Source organism: Danio rerio, chromosome 20 (genome assembly GCF_052040795.2).
Source record: "Danio rerio strain M-AB ecotype USA chromosome 20, GRCz13ab, whole genome shotgun sequence".
Lineage (NCBI taxonomy): Eukaryota > Metazoa > Chordata > Actinopteri > Cypriniformes > Danionidae > Danio > Danio rerio.
This window is the reverse complement of record NC_141040.1, coordinates 8,315,966-8,340,000: the sequence shown is the minus strand read 5'-3', so window position 1 is coordinate 8,340,000 and position 24,035 is coordinate 8,315,966. Positions and strand designations below refer to the sequence as shown.

The following is a 24,035-nucleotide window of genomic DNA, read 5'->3' as shown; positions in this document are numbered from 1 at the left end:
AAATATTATAATATAATATAATATAATATAATATAATGTTTTTGAACAAGTGTGCCACACTAAAATTAGTGAATTAGTGAATTAGAAACGAGAGTTTTTGCAGTCAGAAATTTGCACAGAAAAATCTTTATTTGTATTATTACTATTATTTTTTTATCATAAGCGGAGTTATCATGAGCTAATCTGTCAGAGGATTTAATGTTCTTTGATGTTTTGCTGGGGCAAAGAAGGCAATTGATTTTTCAGACTATGTTTAAATGACAGCGATGTTGCTAAAATTGGAAGAAAAAAAAATTCCCTTGCATTTAAAAAAGTGACATCTTAAAAAAGCGCACAACATCGTTTTTGTTTTCATAGATTCTTGTTTTGGGGTGTTTATACAGACATGACAACAGTGCTGTTTTCAAAACCGTCCACTTTGTAACATGCTTTCATATGTATTCGTTTTCAGGTTAAAAATACTGTTGTCATGTAAATTAACAGGCAAAATGATACTTCTCACTTTTGGCCGAAAACATGGTTGGGTAGATGGCCCATTAGATGGCATAAGAAGTGAGAAAATTAACAGCACATTTACATTTTTGGATTATCCTGAAGTGCTTAGTGAACTGTTATTTTTGTGCACCATTACACCCCTTTTAGTTAAGCGATTTATTGAGCAAATCAGGTTTTATAGATAATCCCGTCTGGTTTTGCTTCTCCACAGACTCCAGCATCTCCGGCTAACACTCTAGACCCCTTGCTGGCCCACCAGACCCCATCCGAACTGTTCACCCCCTTCAACCCCGCCTCTGTACCCTCAGGTAGGAGAAATCTGTTTACAGGACAAAATAACAGGGAAAACAGATAAAGCAGACATGTAAATGAAATAATGTGTCTGTCTGGCTCGGCCTAAATAAAGCGTCTCGTCCTGCCTGGAGAATATGAATGCTCTCATTACTGACTGATCTGATCTGCATGATAGATACCTGGCAAAGGACACGGTGTTACCTCTACTGTGTGTGTGTGTATTTGTATGTGTGTGTGATGTCTTTTTAACATGCACATCTGTTCTGGGGTCATTTCCTACATATTTATTATGTTTCCCCTCCCCTGATGTCCACTTAGTCAAGGTTTTTTGCTGCATGCATGGAAATAATGTAGTTTTATGTCCTCTTTCACCCATTCTGGCTTTAATTAAATGAAATGCATTAATATTTAAGATCTGTGTACTTTACGCTATCAAAAGGCTAGTTAGATTGAAAATTCATTAGTTTTTACTCAGGCTCTTGTTGTTTTAATATTGCATGACTTGTATTTTTATTTGAAACACAAAAAATGATGTTTTGGAAGATATCTCAGGGATTTTGTCTGTAAAGGGAAAGTTGATAGGGTTGATTTTTATCTCAGGCCCCACTGACTTTCATCATGAGAACAAAAACAGATCTCGATGTTGAAATGTTATGAAATACCTTGCTTGGTTAGGATAGGCCATTTAAGTTTGGGTAAAAACTATATTGTTATTGTTGTTGTTGTTGTTGTTGTTGTTGTTGTTCATAGATATATACACTAGATATCGCATCGGGACCCTGAGCATGCATCAATAGCGCCGCCACATTGGTACAGTTCTCCCGGGACAAATGTCATTCAACCGCACTAGTCAAGACAGTGTTATTACGTGAAGATGCGGGACTTTAGCGCTGTCTATGGGTGCAGTAACGAGCAAACAAATAAAACAAAGCACAAAGGCAGAACATTTCATAGGTAATATTAAGTTTTTTTTTCTGTTTTTGTATGTTCTGAACTTTTGTGCTAATCAGGTAACGTTATTGATGATAACATTCACTTACTGCATTCACCAGCAGCTCCAACTCGCACTAAACACTCGGCTTATGCTAGTTTTGTTGAATAAAATCAGTAAACAATGCAAAAGAAATATGACAAAGAGATGCTGCGCTGCCAGAAACTTGTATTATTGTCGGCTAACGTTAGTAAAAGAGTCATTCGGGGGATTCATTCACAAGCGAGTCGCTCCCTCCGTCAGTATAAGAAGTGAAAGCAGGAGAGGAGGAGTGTTTCAAGACACGGATTAGATTAAATTTAACAGGGAGGGTGAATAGTACATTTCTGTACACACAAACACAAGCTCTTTGTCAGGAATGCCCGTGCGGTCACTGCTCAATCAATGTAGAAAAGTGATGTAAAATGATAATTTTCGTAATTAGAAAAAAAAAATTACATAATAACATCCAGGAAAATTCCCGATCATAGATATATGTGTATATGTGTATATCTCTGGTTTTGGATGGCCACAGTCCTCCACTGTACATTGGTCCCGCATTAATTTCAAAGGAGCGCTACCCTGTAGCAAGATGGCGGCGCTATTGACGCATTCCGTCCAATAGACAACAATAGGCCAGGCGACATCTAATGTATATATCTATGGTTGTTGTTGTTGTTGTTGTTATTATTATTACTATTATATTTATTATTATTATTATTATTATTATTATTATTATTATTATTATTATTATTATAATTTAGTATAATATACTATAAATGATATTTATATAAAATATTTATAAATTACATTATTTCATATTTAAAAAAAATACAAAAACAGAAAATAAACATCATTGTTTTATGAACCAACTGCAAATAAATAAATATAATAAATAACAATACATTTAAAAATGGCTAAAATATAAAAAATATGGATTTTGTAGAGTGTAATATACTATGTATAATATTTATATAGCACAATATATATAATTATTTTATGCTATATATTAACTCTTTTACAAAAAGCAAATAACAAAACACATTATACTTTTATCATATTTATATAGCACAATATTCATAAATTATTTTGTTATATTTAAATAAATATTACAAAAACTGTAAATAAACTTACTTTAATAAAAAAAAAATGAAAGAATACTTGAGATGTTTTTCATTGATTATATTTTTTTAAGTAGTATTTTATTAATCTTTATAATACCCATGTTGACGCTTGATTTGTCTTTTTAAAATATTGATTGATTTGATTGATTGATTGATTGATAGATTGATAGATAGATTGATTGATTGATTGCTTGATTGATTGAATGATTGATTGATTGATTGATTGATTGATTGATTGATTGATTGATTGATTGATTGATTGATTGATTGATTGATTGATTGATTGATTGATTGATTGATTGATTGATTGATTGATTGATTGATTGATTGATTGAATGAATGATTGATTGAATGATTGATTGATTGATGGGTCGGTCGTTCGGTCTGTCGTTCGGTCGGTTGGTTGGTTGGTTTGTTTTTTCATTCATCCATTCATTCATACATTTTCATTTTAGCTTTAGTTCATTTAATACATAAAGTTTTAATGTTTTAGGACTCTATTTTAACGATCTTGGCGCAAAGCGCAGGGTGCAAAAGCATTAAGGGCGTGTGCAAATCCACTTTTGCTATCTCAGGGACGGAAAAATTAGCTTTGCGCTGTGGCACATGGTCTAACAGGGTTGAGCTTATTCTCTTGATGAGTTAAAGGTGTGTTTTGAGAATAAACCAATCAGAGTCTCATCTCTAATTCCCTATAAGAGTCATTTGCGTCGCACCATATAGCGGACTTTGTAAGTGGACTTTGGCGGACTTTGTAAGTGGAAAAACTAGCAAGAAAACAGTTAAACAGACCATCTGCAGCACGAGAATGAGAGATGAGCCTCCTCATTCTTTGCTTTCACTTTGACTCTCTTCCATGGATAAGGAAATGTGTTGTATGCACATTCATTTATTAGCCTACATATTTAATTTTGTTTGTTAAGCGCAATGATTTGTGTCAAAACTATTTCTAAATTCAGTTCTAATTTCCAGCAAACAAATAAATGAACAATAATAACGAAGTTTGGTCAAAAAACTGAGTTATATCCAAATAGACATGCTGTTCCTCATATGGTCTAAAACCTGACAGGTGGGCAAATCTAACTTTGTTTTAATAAAACAAATATAAATATGCATGTAATAAACAATACTACAACTAATAATAACATTATAGAAAAGCTAAGTGTCATGAAAAAACTAAAAAAGCCCCCAGATATGAAGAGTATAAAGAATATATAATTTTATAACATAATACATTTGAATTATATTAAAAATAAAAGGCTATTTTGATATTAATCTACAACCTTATTTTACCAGTCAATCACATTCATTAAATGTCATCCTCCAGAAGATTTTCTCCTGAAGTATTCTGAAGAAAAAAAAAAACAGTCCACAATTTTCTCCTATTTACCCATGGTGCATCCACAGCTCAAATATCTGCCATAATGGAGCGAGGCAGGTGTAGAAACAGCCTATTCCTGCCTCACTGAATGATGGACGTGCACAAGTCTCTTAAATTCACACACAGAGCTTCTCCAGGCGCATACAGAGACGCTCGCTGGTCCTCCAGACAAGCACAAACTGTTAGAGCAATTGCATGAGCTTGACTTCAGCCCTGACAGCAGCATCCAGCGCGGAAAGCATCAGATCCGTCATGTTGGTGGAGTCAGATGTTCCTGTCTCTACATGATATTGGCGGTGCTGGGGAGAAATTAAAAACAAATTAACTAGTCTTTCAGGAACATGACAGCTGCTCTGCTGGGTTCAAAACACTTGTTTTTTAGATACACTGCATTGATACACTGTTAATGCAGTGACAAGGATTTAATTGACCAAAAAAAGTCAACTAATTTTATTTAAACTAATTGCTGAGGTAATTTTTATTCTGTCAGTGTCTGCTTACGCTGATGATGTACTAGTCTGTATTGATCTGTATTCATTTATTTCTTGTGTCGAACACACACACAAAAGATATTCAGATAAATGTATGTGATCGAACAGTTGATGTTGGTAGCAAGAAAATACTAGAAATAAGTCAGTGGAAACCAGCTTACCCACATTTTCCAAAACAATATGGTTCAGCTGTTTTTAAGTAATTTATAAGGATTGTTTCCTCGTCGGTTAGTAACGATATATTTCATTGCACAACAAATGGATGGATTACATCAGGCTTTTTGGCTAAAAATAGAGAAATCACAGTTTAATTTGTTAATATTAGATTATTTTTAAATGTCACCTCTCTTGCTGTGCATGAACTAAGCTGATGAATGGTCAGCGTAAGAGGCGGCTAGGCTGACCTAGCTTCAATTTTGATTAAATTATTTTCTAATCGATTGCCTTTTATGTGGTGAATATACCCCTGTAATGTATACTGTAGTCCTTTTTTGTCTGGCTTTCTCGGATATCTCACCTGTTTGCCAAAAATGATTAATTATATCTCTGGCAATGTCTGACACCAGCGCATACACATTGTGATAGACATGCCAGGCACGAAAGCTTGACAGGCGTAGCAACAGTAACTAAGAAGGGTGGGGCTTAGCGAAGGGTCTTTTTTGTAGACAATTTTCTTGTAGACACTGTTTAACTTGATGCACAAAAATAACAAAACTACGGTGGACGAGAGAGCTTAACGCGCTGCAATTTAAGAAAACACATGCAATTACACAAAACGCCCAATTGTGACCAATTTGCAACACGTGATAAAGACAATTGACAGTTGATAAAGATTGTTTCTTTATTTGCTGGTATTTTGTGTAAATTGCAGCGTGTTAAGCTCTCTCGGCCACTGTATAAAACCTTTTTATTTAAAAAAGTACATATTAAAGAAAAAAAAAAAACATATCCCCCATAGCAAAATTTCTCTAGCCCAGTTCCGGCCCACACCATCAGCATTTGCTTGACCCACATGTCGCAGTAAATTACGGTACATGATTGGACCAAGTCTGGCTTCCATACAAGAGGCTAACATGGACCATATCTGGTCCAAGTCTTAGCCAAGTTATTAACCCATAACTGGTCCTGAATTGGGCCAGATGTTTTGGTGTGTCACAACTGCATTGTTTTTTTTTATAATCCCATGAAGCATTTCGCTTTATGGCTGTGCTTTTTCTTGAAGCAACCTGAATGATGGAATTTTTCTTTAATCAAAAATAATTGAAATGTATTTTAAAAGTGGGTCAAGATAGGCCAAACTTACAAGGCCCACATATAAATTTTTAACATCTGGGCCAAATACTACATTTGACATCTGGCCCAAGTCTTGAGTGTCGCCTCCTAGACGATGCCACCTCGGCCAAACATGTTTGGCCCACCTGCTGTATGCCAGTGCCAGACGAATGCCTGCTGTGCCTTCTTTATGACAAATCTAGGCCAGAATTCTTTGCTACCTGGGATTTTTACATCACTTGTAAAGTTTACATTTACACAGAATGTTTGTTTATTTGTTTCTGTTGTGTCTGATTTCCTCAAATTAAGATTATTATAAAAAAAATAGGTTTAAACATTTCATTTAATTTTATTGCATTTACAAAAAAATATATAATAATTTAAAACTACAGGGGACCACCTTTATATAAGCAATCTTGTTTAGTTGTTCACTATTCGCTACATTCAGGACACGCTCCTGCTGCGCATGTGGCATGTCAGACAGATAAGATACCATTTGGCCTTTTATTATTGGAATCAGCGTTACTCACCGGAAAGAAAGAGCGAGATGTGTAATGAAATAAGCCTGGCTGTGATATGAGTGAGACTGTTGTAATGGCCTCTTTTAAAGGGCGTTGCTATTCATTAAGCCCGGGCCTATTGTGAGCAGTAATTACAATAGTTCATCTGAGCCATAAAGACCTTTTTCATTATGAAAATCTAGGTCATTTTACTCCAGTCGTCAGGAGATCAATGACAGCAGACTGAAGGTCTTTTAGTGAATGCTAAAGGTTACAGCACACATTCCTAATCCATGTTTTCTGCTCACCTTTATTTGTACCGCAATCTTTTGAATATAGAATATTTTAAAAACATAGAAATATAACTGTAATAAAAACTTACATTTGAGTTTTGTACAGTACAATACAACCTTTTAAAGCAAGTAATTTCAGTTAGCGGCCATCTTTGAAACGCCTCTGTCTCTGTCTCCAAAAAATCTAATTCTCCAAAACTGTTTGTCAAACTTACGATTATGTTACATATTTGGAATCCAACTATGAAATTAAACAGCATCTGTCTCATACTATTTGTTTCGAAACAAACAAAATCTGCATTTCTTTCAGGGTGCTCGAGCTAATGTACATGCACACTCAAAAGAAACGAGATCACGACACCAACCTCGTTTATGACCATTCTACACATTATTATCCTCTAGAATAGATAAAACTTCATCAGACTGCGGTGGTCTTCTGAAGTATTTCACAACTTGGTCTTGATGGTGAATCTCCTCCCAAAATGACAGCGGCTCCTTGTTTACAAGATTGAGTGGTTGCTGTCAGGTGTTGTGCGTTTGACAGGATGGACTGTATCTAGCGTTCGTTTCGTACACATCACAAAAACAACTTTTGTTTTCAAATGTAGTGGGTTCATTTGAAAGTAGAGATTGCAAGCTTTATTTCAATACAATTCTTATGTCTTCGAAGCAAGTATTCGCTGAGATTACAGTGCATTTGTTGACCACAGAAACTGTCTAAAAGCACATGTCTGGTTCGAGCTTCTCCCCCGGAGAATCGTCAGTCTACACTCCAAAATTTGTATTATTTTATTTATTTATTTATTTATTTTTTTTTTGCCTGTTTAAACTACTTATTTAAAACAACACAATTCTTGAGATTGAGACAACTTGGGACAATGGGATTTTTTTAAATGTTTAATTTACATACATTTGCATTTTTAATTTATATATTTTTATATTAACCATATTGACCCTTACAGATTTCCCTATTCAAAACTATACGAGTGACACATTTTGTGTATTCTACAGCCTTTGATACAACACAAAAATGTAGTTTGATTATTTATATGAAATGTTGGTTTTTATGTAAATCGGTTTAGTAAATCACTAAGAATACTTTGGATTTTAAGTGAACACTTTGACACACCTCACAAATAAAGGTACAAAATCTATCACTGGGAAGGTACATTTTTACCATACAGGTGGACATTAGTACCTTTAGGGTACACTTTTGTACCTTTAATATACAATGAGGTACACAATTGTTCTTTTTATGTATTAATATGACCTTTAAGAACCTGTCAAGAACAAAACTGTATTGAAAAGGTACCGCCCCAGTGACAGATTTCGTACCTTTATTTCAGAGAGTTTAGAGTATGATGTGAAATTGCTCACAGCCTGGTTAAATAAACCATGTTTACATTTTATGCAAAACTTACATATGTCCTTGAGTTATATATTGCCAAGTCTCAAGTCTTTATTTCACAGTCAGGAATTGAAACAAAACAAAAACTAATGCAAACTACTGAAGATAGTAGATACTGTTAATATTGATGAATGCTTGCATGAGAGGAATACATATTTCTGCAATTCTATTTAAAACAAAAATAATACATTTTAATTGGTCAAAAAAATATAGCTGGAAACAGCAAGGCTGTGTTACTGTAGGTGCCTGTGTTTTTGCAAGTTGGGTATAATTTAAAAAGCTGTGCGCATACCTTAGCATACATAAAAAGTTTAGTATACATTGAGATTAACATTCTATCAGATAATGCTGGAATTACTAGAATGGCTAAAGCAATCAATCTGACCGTTCATAAAGTGTAAGACCGAATTTAATATGTGTCATGTCATATTTACACTCAACGCATGTATTGAGATTTTAGAACTACACTTTCATATTACTTTCATCACACTTTCATTATATTTCATGATGTCATAACCTTAAAAAGATGATCTTTTTTTTTTTAAATATATAGCCTATAATTGTTTATGAGTTACTAGACTATCCTAGTAGGTGTGTAATGTTACCTCACTGTATACCGCAAGTACAAAGCACAAAGCTTTTTCACCACAGTGAAAATGTTGTTTTTGAAAGTTTGAAAGAAATATCTGAAGATTAAAATATGTTTAAAATTATAATATATTTCTTCTTTTTTCCAATGCGGTTAATTAGTCAAACTTATTTTCAGTATATTTGGAATAAACAGACATGTGATTTTCATTCATTCATTTATTCATTTTTTTGTCGGCTTAGTCCCTTTATCAATCCGGGGTCGCCACAGCGGAATGAACTGCCAACCTATTCAGCACATTTTTAGAGAGGGTGCTTGCTGCATAGCCATTTGAGCAGAGCTGAGCTCCAGCGAGGGGGAGCATGAGCTCTCGCTCCTCCCCCTGTAATCTGTTTTAATGCGTACACCAACCCCACCCCTAACCCTACCCCCAGTGACATCTCTCGTAGAAGAAGTGCAAAAAAGGTGGAGCTCAAGCTCAAGCTCCCCCTCGCTGGAGCTCAGCTCGCCTAAATGGCTCTGCAGCGAGCACCACTTGCATTTTTACGCAGCGGAAGCCCTTCCAGCCGCAACCTATCTCTGGGAAACATCCACACACTCATTCACACACACACACACTCATACGGACAATTTAGCCTACCCAATTCACCTGTACCATGTCTTTGGACTGTGGGGGAAACCGGAGCACCAGGGGGAAACCCACACAAATGCAGGGAGAGAATGCAAACTCCACATAGAAACGCCAATTGAGGTTCAAACCAGCGACCCAGCGACCTTCTTGCTGTGAGGCGACAGCACTACCTTCTGCGACAGTACTACCTACTGCACCACTTTGATTTTATTTTCACTGTAGGTTGTATATGTACTGTAGATACAAACACCTCAGTTACAAGTTGCAGTTTCCGTTGATAAGCTAGATCTGATTTAGACTATATATATATATATATATATATATATATATATGTGTGTGTGTGTGTGTGTGTGTGTGTGTGTGTGTGTGTGTGTGTGTGTGTGTGTGTGTGTGTGTGTGTGTGTGTGTGTGTGTGTGTGTGTGTGTTTGTAATAATACATTGATATGAGCCATTATAGGGGTTGTCTAATATGTACAGTATTTATTATTATTATGATGCAAACTATTTCCCCCCACACCTCTAAACGCAAACAAGCATCTTATTTTCATGCCTTTCAGAGGGGATCAAGTGTTATTTAGTGTCAATCGTATTTGGTGTAAATCCCTATGCTCACTCCGCATAGAACATGTTTAAGAGCTTAAGTATGCCACATTTTACAGTGGGAAGGAAATCAGCCGTCATTGAGTGACAAAAAAATGGATGTAAAAAAATAAAAACCTTATGAGAAACCAGGCTCAGTCAAGGGGGTCTCTTCTGTTTTTTTCCCAGAGCATCTTGGCAGGAAGATCCAATTCGATAATGTTGTGAACCTAAAGTCTTCTTGTCTCTGTCTGTTAGGTTATGTGACGATGGGAGCCGTGCCACCTGCGTGGGCGCAGCAACAGTTTGCTGCTCAGGCTCCATTAGCGTTTGGCGTCCAATCCCCAGTGCAAGTTGCGCAGGTCTTACCGGGCACTCAGCCTCTAATCTGGGGTCAAGCCAACCTTTTCCCTGCCACCCAGCAGCAGTGGGCTGCGATGGCTGGGGCTCACTTTTCTCCTGCCGCTTTCATGCCTGCCCAGACAGTAGGACCACTTCCTGCTGCCATGTTTCAGACACTGGCTCCTATGGCAGTGCCGGCATCCTGCGAGACGCCCACAGCGGCCATGGGTGGAGCCGTGGCAGGAACCTCGGCCTCCACGGCCTCCAGTCCGCAACATGGAGAGCGCACACTGCAGAGACAGGCAAAGATGAGCAAGGAGATGTTTAAGGAATTCCAGATGGCAAAGCCACCGGCCATGCCTGCCAGGAAGGGCGAGCAGCCTAGCCTATCCTGCACCACAGACGCTTTCTCCAGCTACTTCAGCAGAGTGGGAATGGCGCAAGACACGGATGACTGTGACGACTTCGACATCTCGCAGATGAACCTCACACCCGTCACTTCCACCACACCCTCCACCAACTCACGTGAGTAGTGCCAATTGTTCTCTGGTTTCAATATGGGTTGGGGTTGTTTATGTATAAATGGGGGCAATATGTTAAAACACTGCAACCAATTGCATGTTAAACCTTTGACTTTGGCATTATTAGCATCTACTATACCAGGGATTCTCAACCTTTTTCACTTTGAGGCCCACCAAACTGTTTGTCTTTATTTTAAAGCTTTATTTAATAGCAAAACGTTTCTTTTGCCTTCTATTATTCCCTTATTTTTCTACATCATTTTATAAAAAAACTCAAAACATTGTGCATTTGTATACATATATATATTTTTTTATTATTTTTATTTAAATATAATATAAAATATAATAATATATATTTTATTATTATTATTATTTAATGCACAGACCAATTTAAAGCTCTTATTTTGTTTTTCTTTTTTTTTTTTTCTTTTTTTTTTACTTCAGTTATTCTTTACAACCTATTTGGTCCTTTTCTTTAGTAATGGAACCTGACAGGACTACAGGAGGTGGCAAAGAAACTGCTGCTGCTATGAATTAGACTAATTTCTATTAATCTATTGATCTATATCCATTAAAATAAACAACCTAACCTTAACCCTAAATATAAAACACAGTAAAAAAAAACTTAAATCTGTTGAAACATCGATCTGAAGGTGGTTTGGTTTGAAGCCGGACATTATTGAAGTTCGCTGACAGAAACAGTGAATAGCTGTTCACTTCTGAAACACCATCTAGTCTTGCTCCTGTAGGGACAGTTATAAAACACTCACAAGACGTTCAGTTGGACCAGTGGTTCTCAAAGTGGGGGTCGGGAGGCAATGAAGGGGGGTCGCCTGGGGATTTCCAAAAATCTATTTATTTTTTTAAACCATAAGAATTAACATATTTTATCCATAACTATACTGAAAATAAAAATAGTCATTTATAGTTACTATATACTATATAGTGACTATAGTAGCTTATGTTTACTAGTTCTATTGGATTGCTACCCCTGGGGTAATTACATTATATTAAAGGCAGCATTAGCGTCAGATGCATTTTGATTTTATAACATCAGGTTATACTTTCTGGCACATTTTAAGCACTGACACATTTAATTGGTGTGTCTGCGTCATGCATTGCAAGGTTTTTGTATTTATAACCACCTCATAGGATATTGGGGGTCGCGAGTCACTGGCATTATTATTTTGGGGGTCGCGGGCTGAAAAGTTTGGAAACCCCTGATTTGGACAACTATGCGAGATTTAAAAGTGTTCACACATAGTTTGTGAATTAACAGACTTGTACAACTCTACGAGTACAACAGTACGAGTCGCAGACGTGAGGTTTGAAAGCTGGTTAGAACATAGTCCTAGTTGACAAGCAGCGGTTGGAAATTTAAGCCACAGTTATATCTGTAACAGTGAGGCTGTTTATGAACAGAGTCCGAATTAGCCTGCTAAATCACAGAAAACAGGAAATCTTATTACTGTTTTCATTTTAATATGACTTGTTTAATAATGAAATCAAATAATTATAGTGTAATTTTTAAGTCAATTTTAAGCTATCTTGCAGCCCACCTGCAGGATCGCTGAGGCCCACTAGTGGGCCACGGCCCACTGGTTGAGAATACCTGTATTATACGATTTGATGTAAAGGTTACAAGAACCTCAATTAATTTCTGATGTTTGATCTACTTGATACATGTTTGATTCAATCTTATAATTCTGTCTAGTAGTTTAAAACTTATGTTTCTTTTTTTTTATTTATATATTTTTATTTATTTATTTTTAATAAAAGCCAGCATTCAATTGATTATATATCCACGATGGTTTGAGAATACCTTTGGTGAACTGTCATTTACTTTATTTCACTGCATACAATATTAAATCCGTTTCAGAGTAAATCGATGAGGAATGTGTAAGCAGATCACATATCCACACATCTTACAAGTTTACCCAAACACATTTGCCTCAAACAGAGTCTGTTACCCAAACTAATACAGACTTAAACCCGTTCAGACTACACAGATTTTGTTGTTGGTTTAGTAGGCAATCGGTTAGGTGTGGGGTTGGGTGAGCCCATTAAAAAGCATTGCGTGCAGCTCAGATTGCAACTGTACCAGGTTTGCATCCAGACTCTTCTCCCAGGTTCATGAATTGGTAACATGTATCTTTATATTCTGTCGTGGTAGTCCTTTGATGACGCACTGTTGTGCTTCACTAAGTTTATTTCAAGTCACTGTAGCAGCAAAGTCCTCTCTCTTTCATTTTGTCGTTTTGAAAAGTTGTGTAAGGAAGAGATAACATGCCCCTTCTGGACTATGTCGGGCGACACGGTGGTTCAGTGGGTAGCGCTGTTGCCTCACAGCAAGAAGGTCTCTGGTTCCAGCCTTATCTGTATCAGTTGTCATTTCTGTGTGGAGTTTGCATGTTCTTTGCGTGTACATATGTCTGCTGTAGGGGAATTGGGTAAGCTAAATTGTCCAAAGTGCATGTATGTATGTATGTCCTGGTCCTCCAGGTTAAGGGTTGACATTGGGCTAACTACCCACCTCATATCGTAAAAACTAGACGTTACAAATCACCATTACGATGGAGCTAAATATCAACTTAATTATAAATGGCCCTGTAAGTATTGTAAGTAAGAATTGGTCAATGTCACATGTGATGAAACCGATCATGGTCAATGGAAAAGAAAGTTAAACATACAAGACTTTCTGTGCTGATGTTGTGAAACTTTTCCATATGGGATCACATGCTAACCACGCAGACAACATTTCCATATGGGCTAACACGCTAATGGCACAGACAACTTTGCATATGAGGTAACATGCTAAACACACAGACAACATTTCCATATGGGCTAACATGCTGATAGCACAGACAACTTTTCCATATGGGATAACATGCTAAACACCCAGACAACATTTCCATATGGGCTAACATGCTAATGGCACAGACAACTTTGCATATGAGGTAACATGCTAAACACACAGACAACATTTCCATATGGGCTAACATGCTGATAGCACAGACAACTTTTTCATATAGGATAACATGATAAACACCCAGACAACATTTCTATATGGGCTAATATGCTGATAGCACAGACAACTTTTCCATAAGGGATAACATGCTAAACACCCAGACAACATTTCCATATGGGCTAACATGCTAATGGCACAGACAACTTTGCATATGAGGTAACATGCTAAACACCCAGACAACATTTCCATATGGGCTAACATGCTGATAGCACAGACAACTTTTTCATATAGGATAACATGATAAACACCCAGACAACATTTCCATATGGGCTAACATGCTGATAGCACAGACAACTTTTCCATATGGCATAACATGCTAAACACCCAGACAACATTTCCATATGGGCTAACATGCTAATGGCACAGACAACTTTGCATATGAGGTAACATGCTAAACACACAGACAACATTTCCATATGGGCTAACATGCTGATAGCACAGACAACTTTTTCATATAGGATAACATGATAAACACCCAGACAACATTTCTATATGGGCTAACATGCTGATAGCACAGACAACTTTTCCATATGGGATAACATGCTAAACACCCAGACAACATTTCCATATGGGCTAACATGCTAATGGCACAGACAACTTTGCATATGAGGTAACATGCTAAACACCCAGACAACATTTCCATATGGGCTAACATGCTGATAGCACAGACAACTTTTCCATATGGGATAACATGCTAAACACCCAGACAACATTTCCATATGGGCTAACATGCTGATAGCACAGACAACTTTTCCATATGGGATAACATGCTAAACACCCAGACAACATTTCCATATGGGCTAACATGCTAATGGCACAGACAACTTTGCATATGAGGTAACATGCTAAACACCCAGACAACATTTCCATATGGGCTAACATGCTGATAGCACAGACAACTTTTTCATATAGGATAACATGCTAAACACCCAGCCAACATTTCCATATGGGCTAACATGCTGATAGCACAGACAACTTTTTCATATAGGATAACATGATAAACACCCAGACAACATTTCTATATGGGCTAATATGCTGATAGCACAGACAACTTTTCCATATGGGATAACATGCTAAACACCCAGACAACATTTCCATATGGGCTAACATGCTAATGGCACAGACAACTTTTTCATATAGGATAACATGATAAACACCCAGACAACATTTCTATATGGGCTAACATGCTGATAGCACAGACAACTTTTCCATATGGGATAACATGCTAAACACCCAGACAACATTTCCATATGGGCTAACATGCTAATGGCACAGACAACTTTGCATATGAGGTAACATGCTAAACACCCAGACAACATTTCCATATGGGCTAACATGCTGATAGCACAGACAACTTTTCCATATGGGATAACATGCTAAACACCCAGACAACATTTCCATATGGGCTAACATGCTGATAGCACAGACAACTTTTCCATATGGGATAACATGCTAAACACCCAGACAACATTTCCATATGGGCTAACATGCTAATGGCACAGACAACTTTGCATATGAGGTAACATGCTAAACACCCAGACAACATTTCCATATGGGCTAACATGCTGATAGCACAGACAACTTTTTCATATAGGATAACATGCTAAACACCCAGCCAACATTTCCATATGGGCTAACATGCTGATAGCACAGACAACTTTTCCATATAGGATAACATGATAAACACCCAGACAACATTTCTATATGGGCTAACATGCTGATAGCACAGACAACTTTTCCATATGGGATAACATGCTAAACACCCAGACAACATTTCCATATGGGCTAACATGCTAATGGCACAGACAACTTTGCATATGAGGTAACATGCTAAACACCCAGACAACATTTCCATATGGGCTAACATGCTGATAGCACAGACAACTTTTTCATATAGGATAACATGATAAACACCCAGACAACATTTCCATATGGGCTAACATGCTGATAGCACAGACAACTTTTCCATATGGGATAACATGCTAAACACACAGACAACATTTCCATATGGGCTAACACGCTAATGGCACAGACAACATTGCATATGAGGTAACATGCTAAACACCCAGACAACATTCCCATATGGGCTAACATGCTGATAGCACAGACAACTTTTTCCATATGGGATAACATGCTAAATGCATATGCAACGTTTCCATATGGGGTAGCATCCTGAGAAAAATAACGAATGTGGTTGGGCAGCCAAAGTTTGGTAGTTGACCTCTGCAGACCTGACTCGGCTATGTTGTGTGCAGTAAAGTCTAATCTGGCTTCAAGTCCTCTTCTGAAGCTATTTATATTGATCAATACTTTTCCAAGACAAACCCAGGCTGAATAGACATTCCTTTTAAAACAATACTTCTTGCATGTGCAAATATTATGTGAAATGTCCAGTGTGTGGTGCTAAAGAGCAAGTTTAATTTTCTCAGAAACCAATAAACTGAGGAATTGATTCTTTATTAACTGACAAACTGGTCTCTTAAACATAGTTTGCATGGAAGGAATAAACTTGTTGTTTGTATGCTGCCCCTTTATATATATCTTTTTAAAGCGAGCCTAGGTTTAGGGATACGGTTTTATATCAGAAAAAGCTGTTTCAGGACCAACTGAATCACATTATCCTGTAGCTCCATGGACCCTAAATACATCAACAAAGAAAACGAATCCCACATAGAAGAAGTTGATATAGCACCACATGCCTTTCTTTCTCATGGTAAGCCCTTAAGAGTGCTGACACGGCTAGACAGGCTTTATCCTTTTCCGACTACAGAACTTCAAACTAGCACCTCATCCTGTCTTTCATCAACACATCCTTTTTCACTCAGAGGTTGAAAGGTGGGCTTTGATGCTGTTGCCCAGAAGGCATTGTCTTTAGTCAGCGTGAAAATGACAATTAGTACTGCGGTGGGGAACGACGGCGGGGGAAAGAGAGAGTCAGTCGCAGGCCCAGCTGTGCTTCTGGCGAGCAAAGTAATTATCACTGATCTCTCGGGAGCCCAGCGCTGTGTGTTGGGCCTGTTTGGATCCTCTCGCTCCTGTAGTGCTAATTATTACTGCGATGGAACGTCGCACGTTTGCACACAAGTGCTCCCTCCGTGAGACACATGCTCATTTATTAGGTGTCAATAAGAGACTTTTCATTCACTCAGGACATTTTCTGACAGGTTTTGAGCTCAGATGCCGAGGTTTACACACTGATCATAGTTTGCACAAAAGAAAACAAACTCTGCGAGAAACAAATCCAGTGTCAAGGCAAATATCCACTGAATGGTGCAAATATTTGTTTTTGCATTCAAGAGGAGAGGCTCGAGTAAAAGATACTTCAAGAGAAGTTGAGTAAAATAAATAAGATGGCTTGTGTGGTACTTGATTTTATTCATCAAGAACACAAGCAGTGAGAGATATACTCATCAATTAGTTGTCAATACAGAATTACTCAGATGTATTGTGTCGGGTGTTGGTCAGATTTTTTACAGTAAAATGTCTTATATAAGTCTAAAAAATAATAATTGGTGTGAAAAACTATGCATATGTTATTTTCCTCTGACCTAAACGAAGGACAAAACCTCAACCGGGGGCTCGTCCCGGATATATAAAAAGATAAAACTTTTTTTCAAATTTTCTGGCAGCTTTGGTGCTCAAAATCACAGTTTAAGCCACACTGACCATGACTAGATTACATGAAAGGTCATAAGAACATATTGCTACAGTTTCAACTTTATTTATTTATTTATTTATTTATTTATTTATTTATTGTTTGTTAAATGGATTATATGGGATTGTGAATTGATTGGACCATTGCATGTTTTCACACAAGCAGTCCTACCATGATATACATATGTATCAGTTGTCAATGAGAAACTTTGATTCTTATAAATGTAATGTGTCAGATCCATTATTATTATTATTATTATTATTATTATTATTATTATTATTATTATTATTATTATTACTATTTCTTTTTTTACCATTTTGGCAAACACAAGCGTGAAAACAGTGTGAACAAAATAGATGATGTTGTTTTTCCCAGACCAAGACCACAGTCAAAACACCCAACTGGGGGCTCATCGATAAACAAAATAAAAATAGTTTGTAATTTTTATATTTATGGCAGGTTTGTTGCTCCAAATCAGATGTTTAATCAAACCAATCATGACTAGTTTGCATGAAAAAAAAAATCATAATAATAAAATAAAATATTATATTACAATCCCATAGAAACATGTTTCAAGTATGTTTCAATGTTAAATATCAACTGAATGCTACAACAAATCACACAGGCAGACCTTTTGTAATAGACATATTTATATTCAGCATATTCAGCCTCAATAAGGAATTTTGATGCACATGGATGTTACATCCTCAGTCTACATCAGTAAACAAACCCTACTTTTCCCTGACCTGTGGTCCGTTCTTCGTACCTCACTTAAATGATCCAAGATGATTTGGCAGACCCTGGATATTTTAATCTTGATAACTGATCACTAGCTAGTTTGGTTCTTCAAACAAGTTCACAAATCAGATTAAAATGTCTGGATGAACTGATCAGAGATCGCTGCGTGTTTTTTGAAGGACAGAGCTATCAATCCTTGAAATCATGATCAGCAGTGCAATGATTGGCTGATGGCACAGCAGCATAATGACATCATCTGATTAATATTCGATTATCCATGTGAGCAAAATTACAAAATATTTGCAGTAAATTGTTTACTAAATATGACACGCAGTAACTTTCCACATTTGTTGTGAGCTGCAGGCTTTACACTTTCATGTGTCAAGATTATTCAACATGTATTACGATGCATATCAATGTATTTAGTTCTACATTTAGAGAAGATTTTTTTTTTAGCCGGCCAGGCCTACTCAAGTTTTTTTTTTATTTATTTTTTTTTTTTTATTGGCGTAAGGAATAGCTGCATGAATTAATTTTGCATCAAAAGGTGTCAATCACCAGCTTTTTAGCTGTCAAAACACGTCCATGACTGCATAAATTATTATCCTTTAAAAAAAAAAAAAACATTGAATATTGTGCATGTATGTGTTTGTATCTAAAAAAAAAATTATATCAATAAAATTTCTCTGTGAACCACTAGGTGGCAGTCCTTGTACTTTTTTTTTCAAAGTCCAGATTGCAGAAGTTTTATTAATATATATATAATCAAGTAAATATAATTACGGTAAGAAAATATCAGCATTTAGTAGATACTTTCAGTATTATTTTTGCTTGAACTGACCCGATCTATTTCTGTTTATTTGAAATGAACCTGCTACCAAGCAGGTTTGAGCTACCAGAACTGTTGCTATGACAACAAGTCTCAGGTGAGTTTTGAAGAGCTGAACACTCCTGGATCGTGTTAAATCGTCAATATCCAAATCCAGCTAATAGAGTAATCCATGTACGAAGAACAAACCCCTACACTAAAGACAGAGGTGTGTGTTGTGGGTAAATAGCATCAATAAAACCTCTCTGACATTTTTGGCCTAAAATACAGAAGTTTAATCACACTGTTGATTTGTTTGTCCAAAACAATCCAAATACTCCCCCCTAGAAGTGTCAAAGTAAAAAGTAAAAAATAGGGCATGACTTTGTTCATCCTTTGAGACCAAGCAGAACAAGACCCATGGTAAGCTGTAAAGAAGAACTGCCACATTAAATATATGAACATAACGGTGATTTCAAAACTCAAGAACCGTGAAGCGTTCACTACACTGAACTGCGAAAGTGAATGTTTTCTTCAAGCAGTTTAAGGTTGCATGAACCCGAAAAAGAGATTGTTTCATGTATAATTGATCACAAATACGCCTCTTTTAATGTAAGTGTGAATATTTTAAAGCACTTCCTGTCAGACTGCAACAGATATTTAGCTACTATATTCCCAGAGGACGAAAAACATGTTTGTACCTTTTTAGCCCTGCAACACATTACATGCCTTAAATCGGCTAAAGCAATAAACAAGTGTAAGATATACTCAGTTTGGCCCATTTCTGACTGTAATTCTGTGATTTTCCTCTTTACAGCACCCACCCCGGCCCCTCGGCAGAGTTCTCCATCAAAGTCCTCATCCCACGCCAGTGACCCTCCCACCGATGACTCTTTTGGTGAGGCAGAGGGCAGCCCTAGTCGGAGTGGAGAGGAGGATGCTGTAAGTAATGCTGAATAGCATTGTGGGAAATGTAGTTTTTATGGGTTCAACATCCAGTCGAACTTGACATATAATGCACACATGGATATTTATCAACTGCGGGTGAATCAGGTACAAATAAAATTATAATTTGGTCACTAAGACTTTTATTTCTTTGTTAACTAAGACTTTTAGCTTAAAATACTGTTAATTAGCTGCTTATAAATAGTTGGTAAGGTAGAAGTTTATGTTTTAGGTAGGAATAGGGGTGTGTGTGTATGTGTATATATGAGCAATACCACATGAGTAGCAGTGCGATATGGCTGTATATCAGCACTGGTAGGAGGCGTGCGTTGGCTCAAGGCTGCAGGTTGAGTGCCTTAGTGCTCCCCACCATTGACGATATACAGCAACATCGCACTGCTACAAGTGTGATATTGGGTTTATACGACAGTTCGACACCATAATCCTGTGTATTAAAGAGAAAGTTAAACATAACAAGTCCCACCCTTTTGTATGAGTAACATATTAGCCATTCTAGCTAATTCACCAACGTCACTTTAGAGCTAGTATTTGAATGATTCTCTAGCGCATTGTAATGTCTACGTGATGACAAAACAGATTATTTTGCTTACAATTTAAAGCATGAGATCTCCCAGTATTTCTCACGACTTCACAAAAACTAACCCAGAAAGAGGCAAAGCAAAGCAAACACTACTCGACCACTATGGTGTAAATACAGCAATATAAAACACAAAAGAGAGAGATCGACTTAGAATGTAACATTCTAACATGTTCTATATTGATATTTTCAGCGTTAGTAAATTTAACGTTACGATAAGAACCCAGGTTGTTGTGCTGTCTCTGTCTCCATCTTGTGGTGGAACAATGTAACATCAATTTATTTGCTCAAGTCGTGTTTAAGCAGTACAAAATGTGTGCTACAAAAATGTATTTATTTATTTTATTTATTTTTTTTATTTATTTCTTTATTTAACCCTAATGATAATTTTTGAAACAGGAAAATATTAAAATATAATCTGGCCTAATTCGAATGAATGCTGTTTTTCAGCAGGTTCCTGCTCTGCAGAACATAAAAACAGACAGACATCTCATCCATCAACACAGTACAAACAATCACCAAACATATAAAATAGAGAAAAGCAGGCTATATCTCAGTGGCTTCAGCGATAGTTGCCCATCAGATGACAAGCATGTGATTTTTTAAAAAAGTCTCAGTTTTGGTATTGTTTTTAGATGTTGTGGGATCTCATTCCAGGCTTTTGTGAATACATAAAAGAAAGATCTCTGTCCATAACAGTTTTGAATGCCGGTAATGGCAAACATCCATTTGTTTAAGATCTGGTGGAACGATCAGTCCTGCTGACAAAGGACTGCTGAGGTATAGCGCTATTTAAAAATGTATAATACAGTTTAATCCCTGTGTTCATAATGTAGATTTGAAGTGTTAAAGCATTAGAAAGTGATAGAGCAAAACAGTGATGTGTCCACCCAGAAAGTCTGTTATTAATCAACAAAATTCAACAAACAACAATATAAATATAAATAAAGCATCATTCAGCATTTAGCTAAACTTAACATTGCAGTCTAATCTATTTGCTCTGGAGTAAATAACAGATGACTGTTTACAACTTTAGAAATAAATAAAACCAAATATGTGATTATTTGCAACAATAAAGTCAAAGGTTTTTATAGAAGGAATCTTTATTTAGCACTGTATCATTTAGAAAATACTGTGAACGACCAGAAAGAAAAAAAAAATCTATTTTTACAGTTTTTGTACAATATAGTGTTATAAAATATATAATCAGATAAATTATGTATAAGCACATCCTTCTATAAAAGCCTTAAATATATACTTATGAATAAAACTGTGAAGCTTGGTTAATGTAAGAGTTGAAGTGGAGATTTATGGCTCAGTGCAGGAAACAAAAACTCATTTTGAGATAGCCTTTAAAATGTGTCTGTGCGTCTGTGTTTTGCCTGCAGTGTCTCACTTTAAATCACATCAAATCTTTGTATTTATATCCATCTATATGTCAGACTGTATTTTTTTACCACTATTTTTACTCATTTTGAGGATATCCAAATTCCAATTCACAAACATGCTCATATTTGATCACAAAACTATTTTTTATTACATGAAATATGATCAGAATAAAACCTTAAATTCACATTTAGTCCTTCTATTAGCACTGAGGATTACAGCAGAACAAAATCAGTCATAAATGTCTTCTACTTTATTAAGCTATGTTGATGAATCGCCATGCAGATGAGCCATTTTCACATTGGTTATCATCTTTTTTGTGTGTGTCCTCAACATTTTGGGGGCCATTTATGCATTAAATGAACTTGGAGAACCATCAAGATTATCATTATGACCTCATTAATTGCTCAGAAATATTTCACTTTAGATCACACACATTGCAGGCTTGCATGATTTAGATTGTTTAAATATAAATACATATTACATAACTTGATGAAAATGTATTAAAGTAAGTCTAAGTCTACTTTTAATATTAAGATTTGTGATGTAATATTTATCATGCGCATTATGAGCTCATAAAGAATGGAGCACCTCGAAAAAAAATGATTAGTCCAAAAGGCTAGACTAGTTAATAATTCACTTATATAATAGTCATTTTTTGCAATAAAGACTGTAAATTTCAGTGGTAAAAAACATCATGAACACAAATTAATCATAAATCCTCAGCTTGTTCTCTGTGAATATGGTTTATGATCACGGTTTACATTGTTATGTGTCAGATTTTTCAGTGAATCATTTAAGGTTGTTTAAACGATTCATTCACTGTTTGGTTCAATTTGGTCTTAAAGTTTTTGACGTTATAAATAACATCACATTTCATTATTATGTCATCATTTTACATGCGGCCAATTTGGTCCAATAATAAAAAGCTTAATTTTGTAGATAAAAAAGACATTTTGTTCATTATTGTATAACTTGTGTTAGTATAGACTTATATATAAACTATATATACATACTCACCGGCCACTTTATTGGATACACCTGTCCAACTGCTCGTTAACAAATTTCTAATCAACCAATCACATGGCAGCAACTCAATGTATTTAGGCATGTAGACATTGTCAAGACGATCTGCTGCAGTTCAAACCGAGCATCAGAATTGGGAAGAAAGGTTGTTGGTGTCAGAGGGGCTTGTCTGAGTGTTTCAGAAACTGCTGATCTACTGGGATTTTCACACACAACCATCTCTAGTGTTTACAGAGAATGGTCCAACAAAGAAAAAATATCCAGTGAGCGGCAGTTCTGTGTGTGCAAATGCCTTGTTGATGCCAGAGGTCAGAGGAGAATGGCCAGACTGGTTCCAGCTGATAGAAAGGCAAGAGTAACTCAAATAGCCACTCATTACATTCAAGGAATGCAGAAGAGCATTTCTGAACACACAACATGTCCAACCTTGAGGCAGATGGGCTACAGCAGCAGAAGACCACACCGGGTGCCACTCCTGTCAGCTAAGAACAGAAAACTGAGGCTACAATTAGTACAGGCTCACCAAAATTGGACAATAGAAGATTGGAAAACGTTGCCTAGTCTAATGAGTCTTGATTTCTTCTGCGACGTTCAGAGATGAATTTGGCGTCAACAACATGAAAGCATGGATCAATCCTGCCTTGTATCAACGGTTCAGGCTGCTGGTGGTGGTGTAAAGATGCGGGGGATATTTTCTTGGCACACTTTGGGTCCATTACTACCAGTTGAGCATCATGTCAATGTCACAGCCTACCTGAGTATTGTTGCTGGCCATGTCCATCCCTTTATGACCACAGTGTACCCATCTTCAGATGGCTACTTCCAGCAGGATAACGCTTGATGTCAAAAAATGTGAATCATCTCACACTGGTTGCTTATACATGACAATGAGTTCACTGTACTCAAATGGCCTCCACAGTCACCAGATGTCAATCAAATAAAGCACCTTGTGGTGGAACA

At 36.5% G+C, this 24,035-nt stretch overlaps 1 protein-coding gene across 9 annotated transcripts in view; it reads left to right on the top strand.

The window, feature by feature from the left end:
• The window catches only part of dab1a (DAB adaptor protein 1a), a 299,119-nt gene that overhangs the window by 248,412 nt on the left and 26,672 nt on the right, over nucleotides 1–24,035 (top strand). For all 9 annotated transcript variants that reach the window (NM_001443992.1, NM_001443991.1, NM_001443996.1 and 6 more), the window contains 3 exon segments: nucleotides 707–803; nucleotides 10,287–10,895; nucleotides 19,938–20,062. In NM_001443992.1, coding sequence (NP_001430921.1) covers nucleotides 707–803; nucleotides 10,287–10,895; nucleotides 19,938–20,062 — 831 coding nt within the window.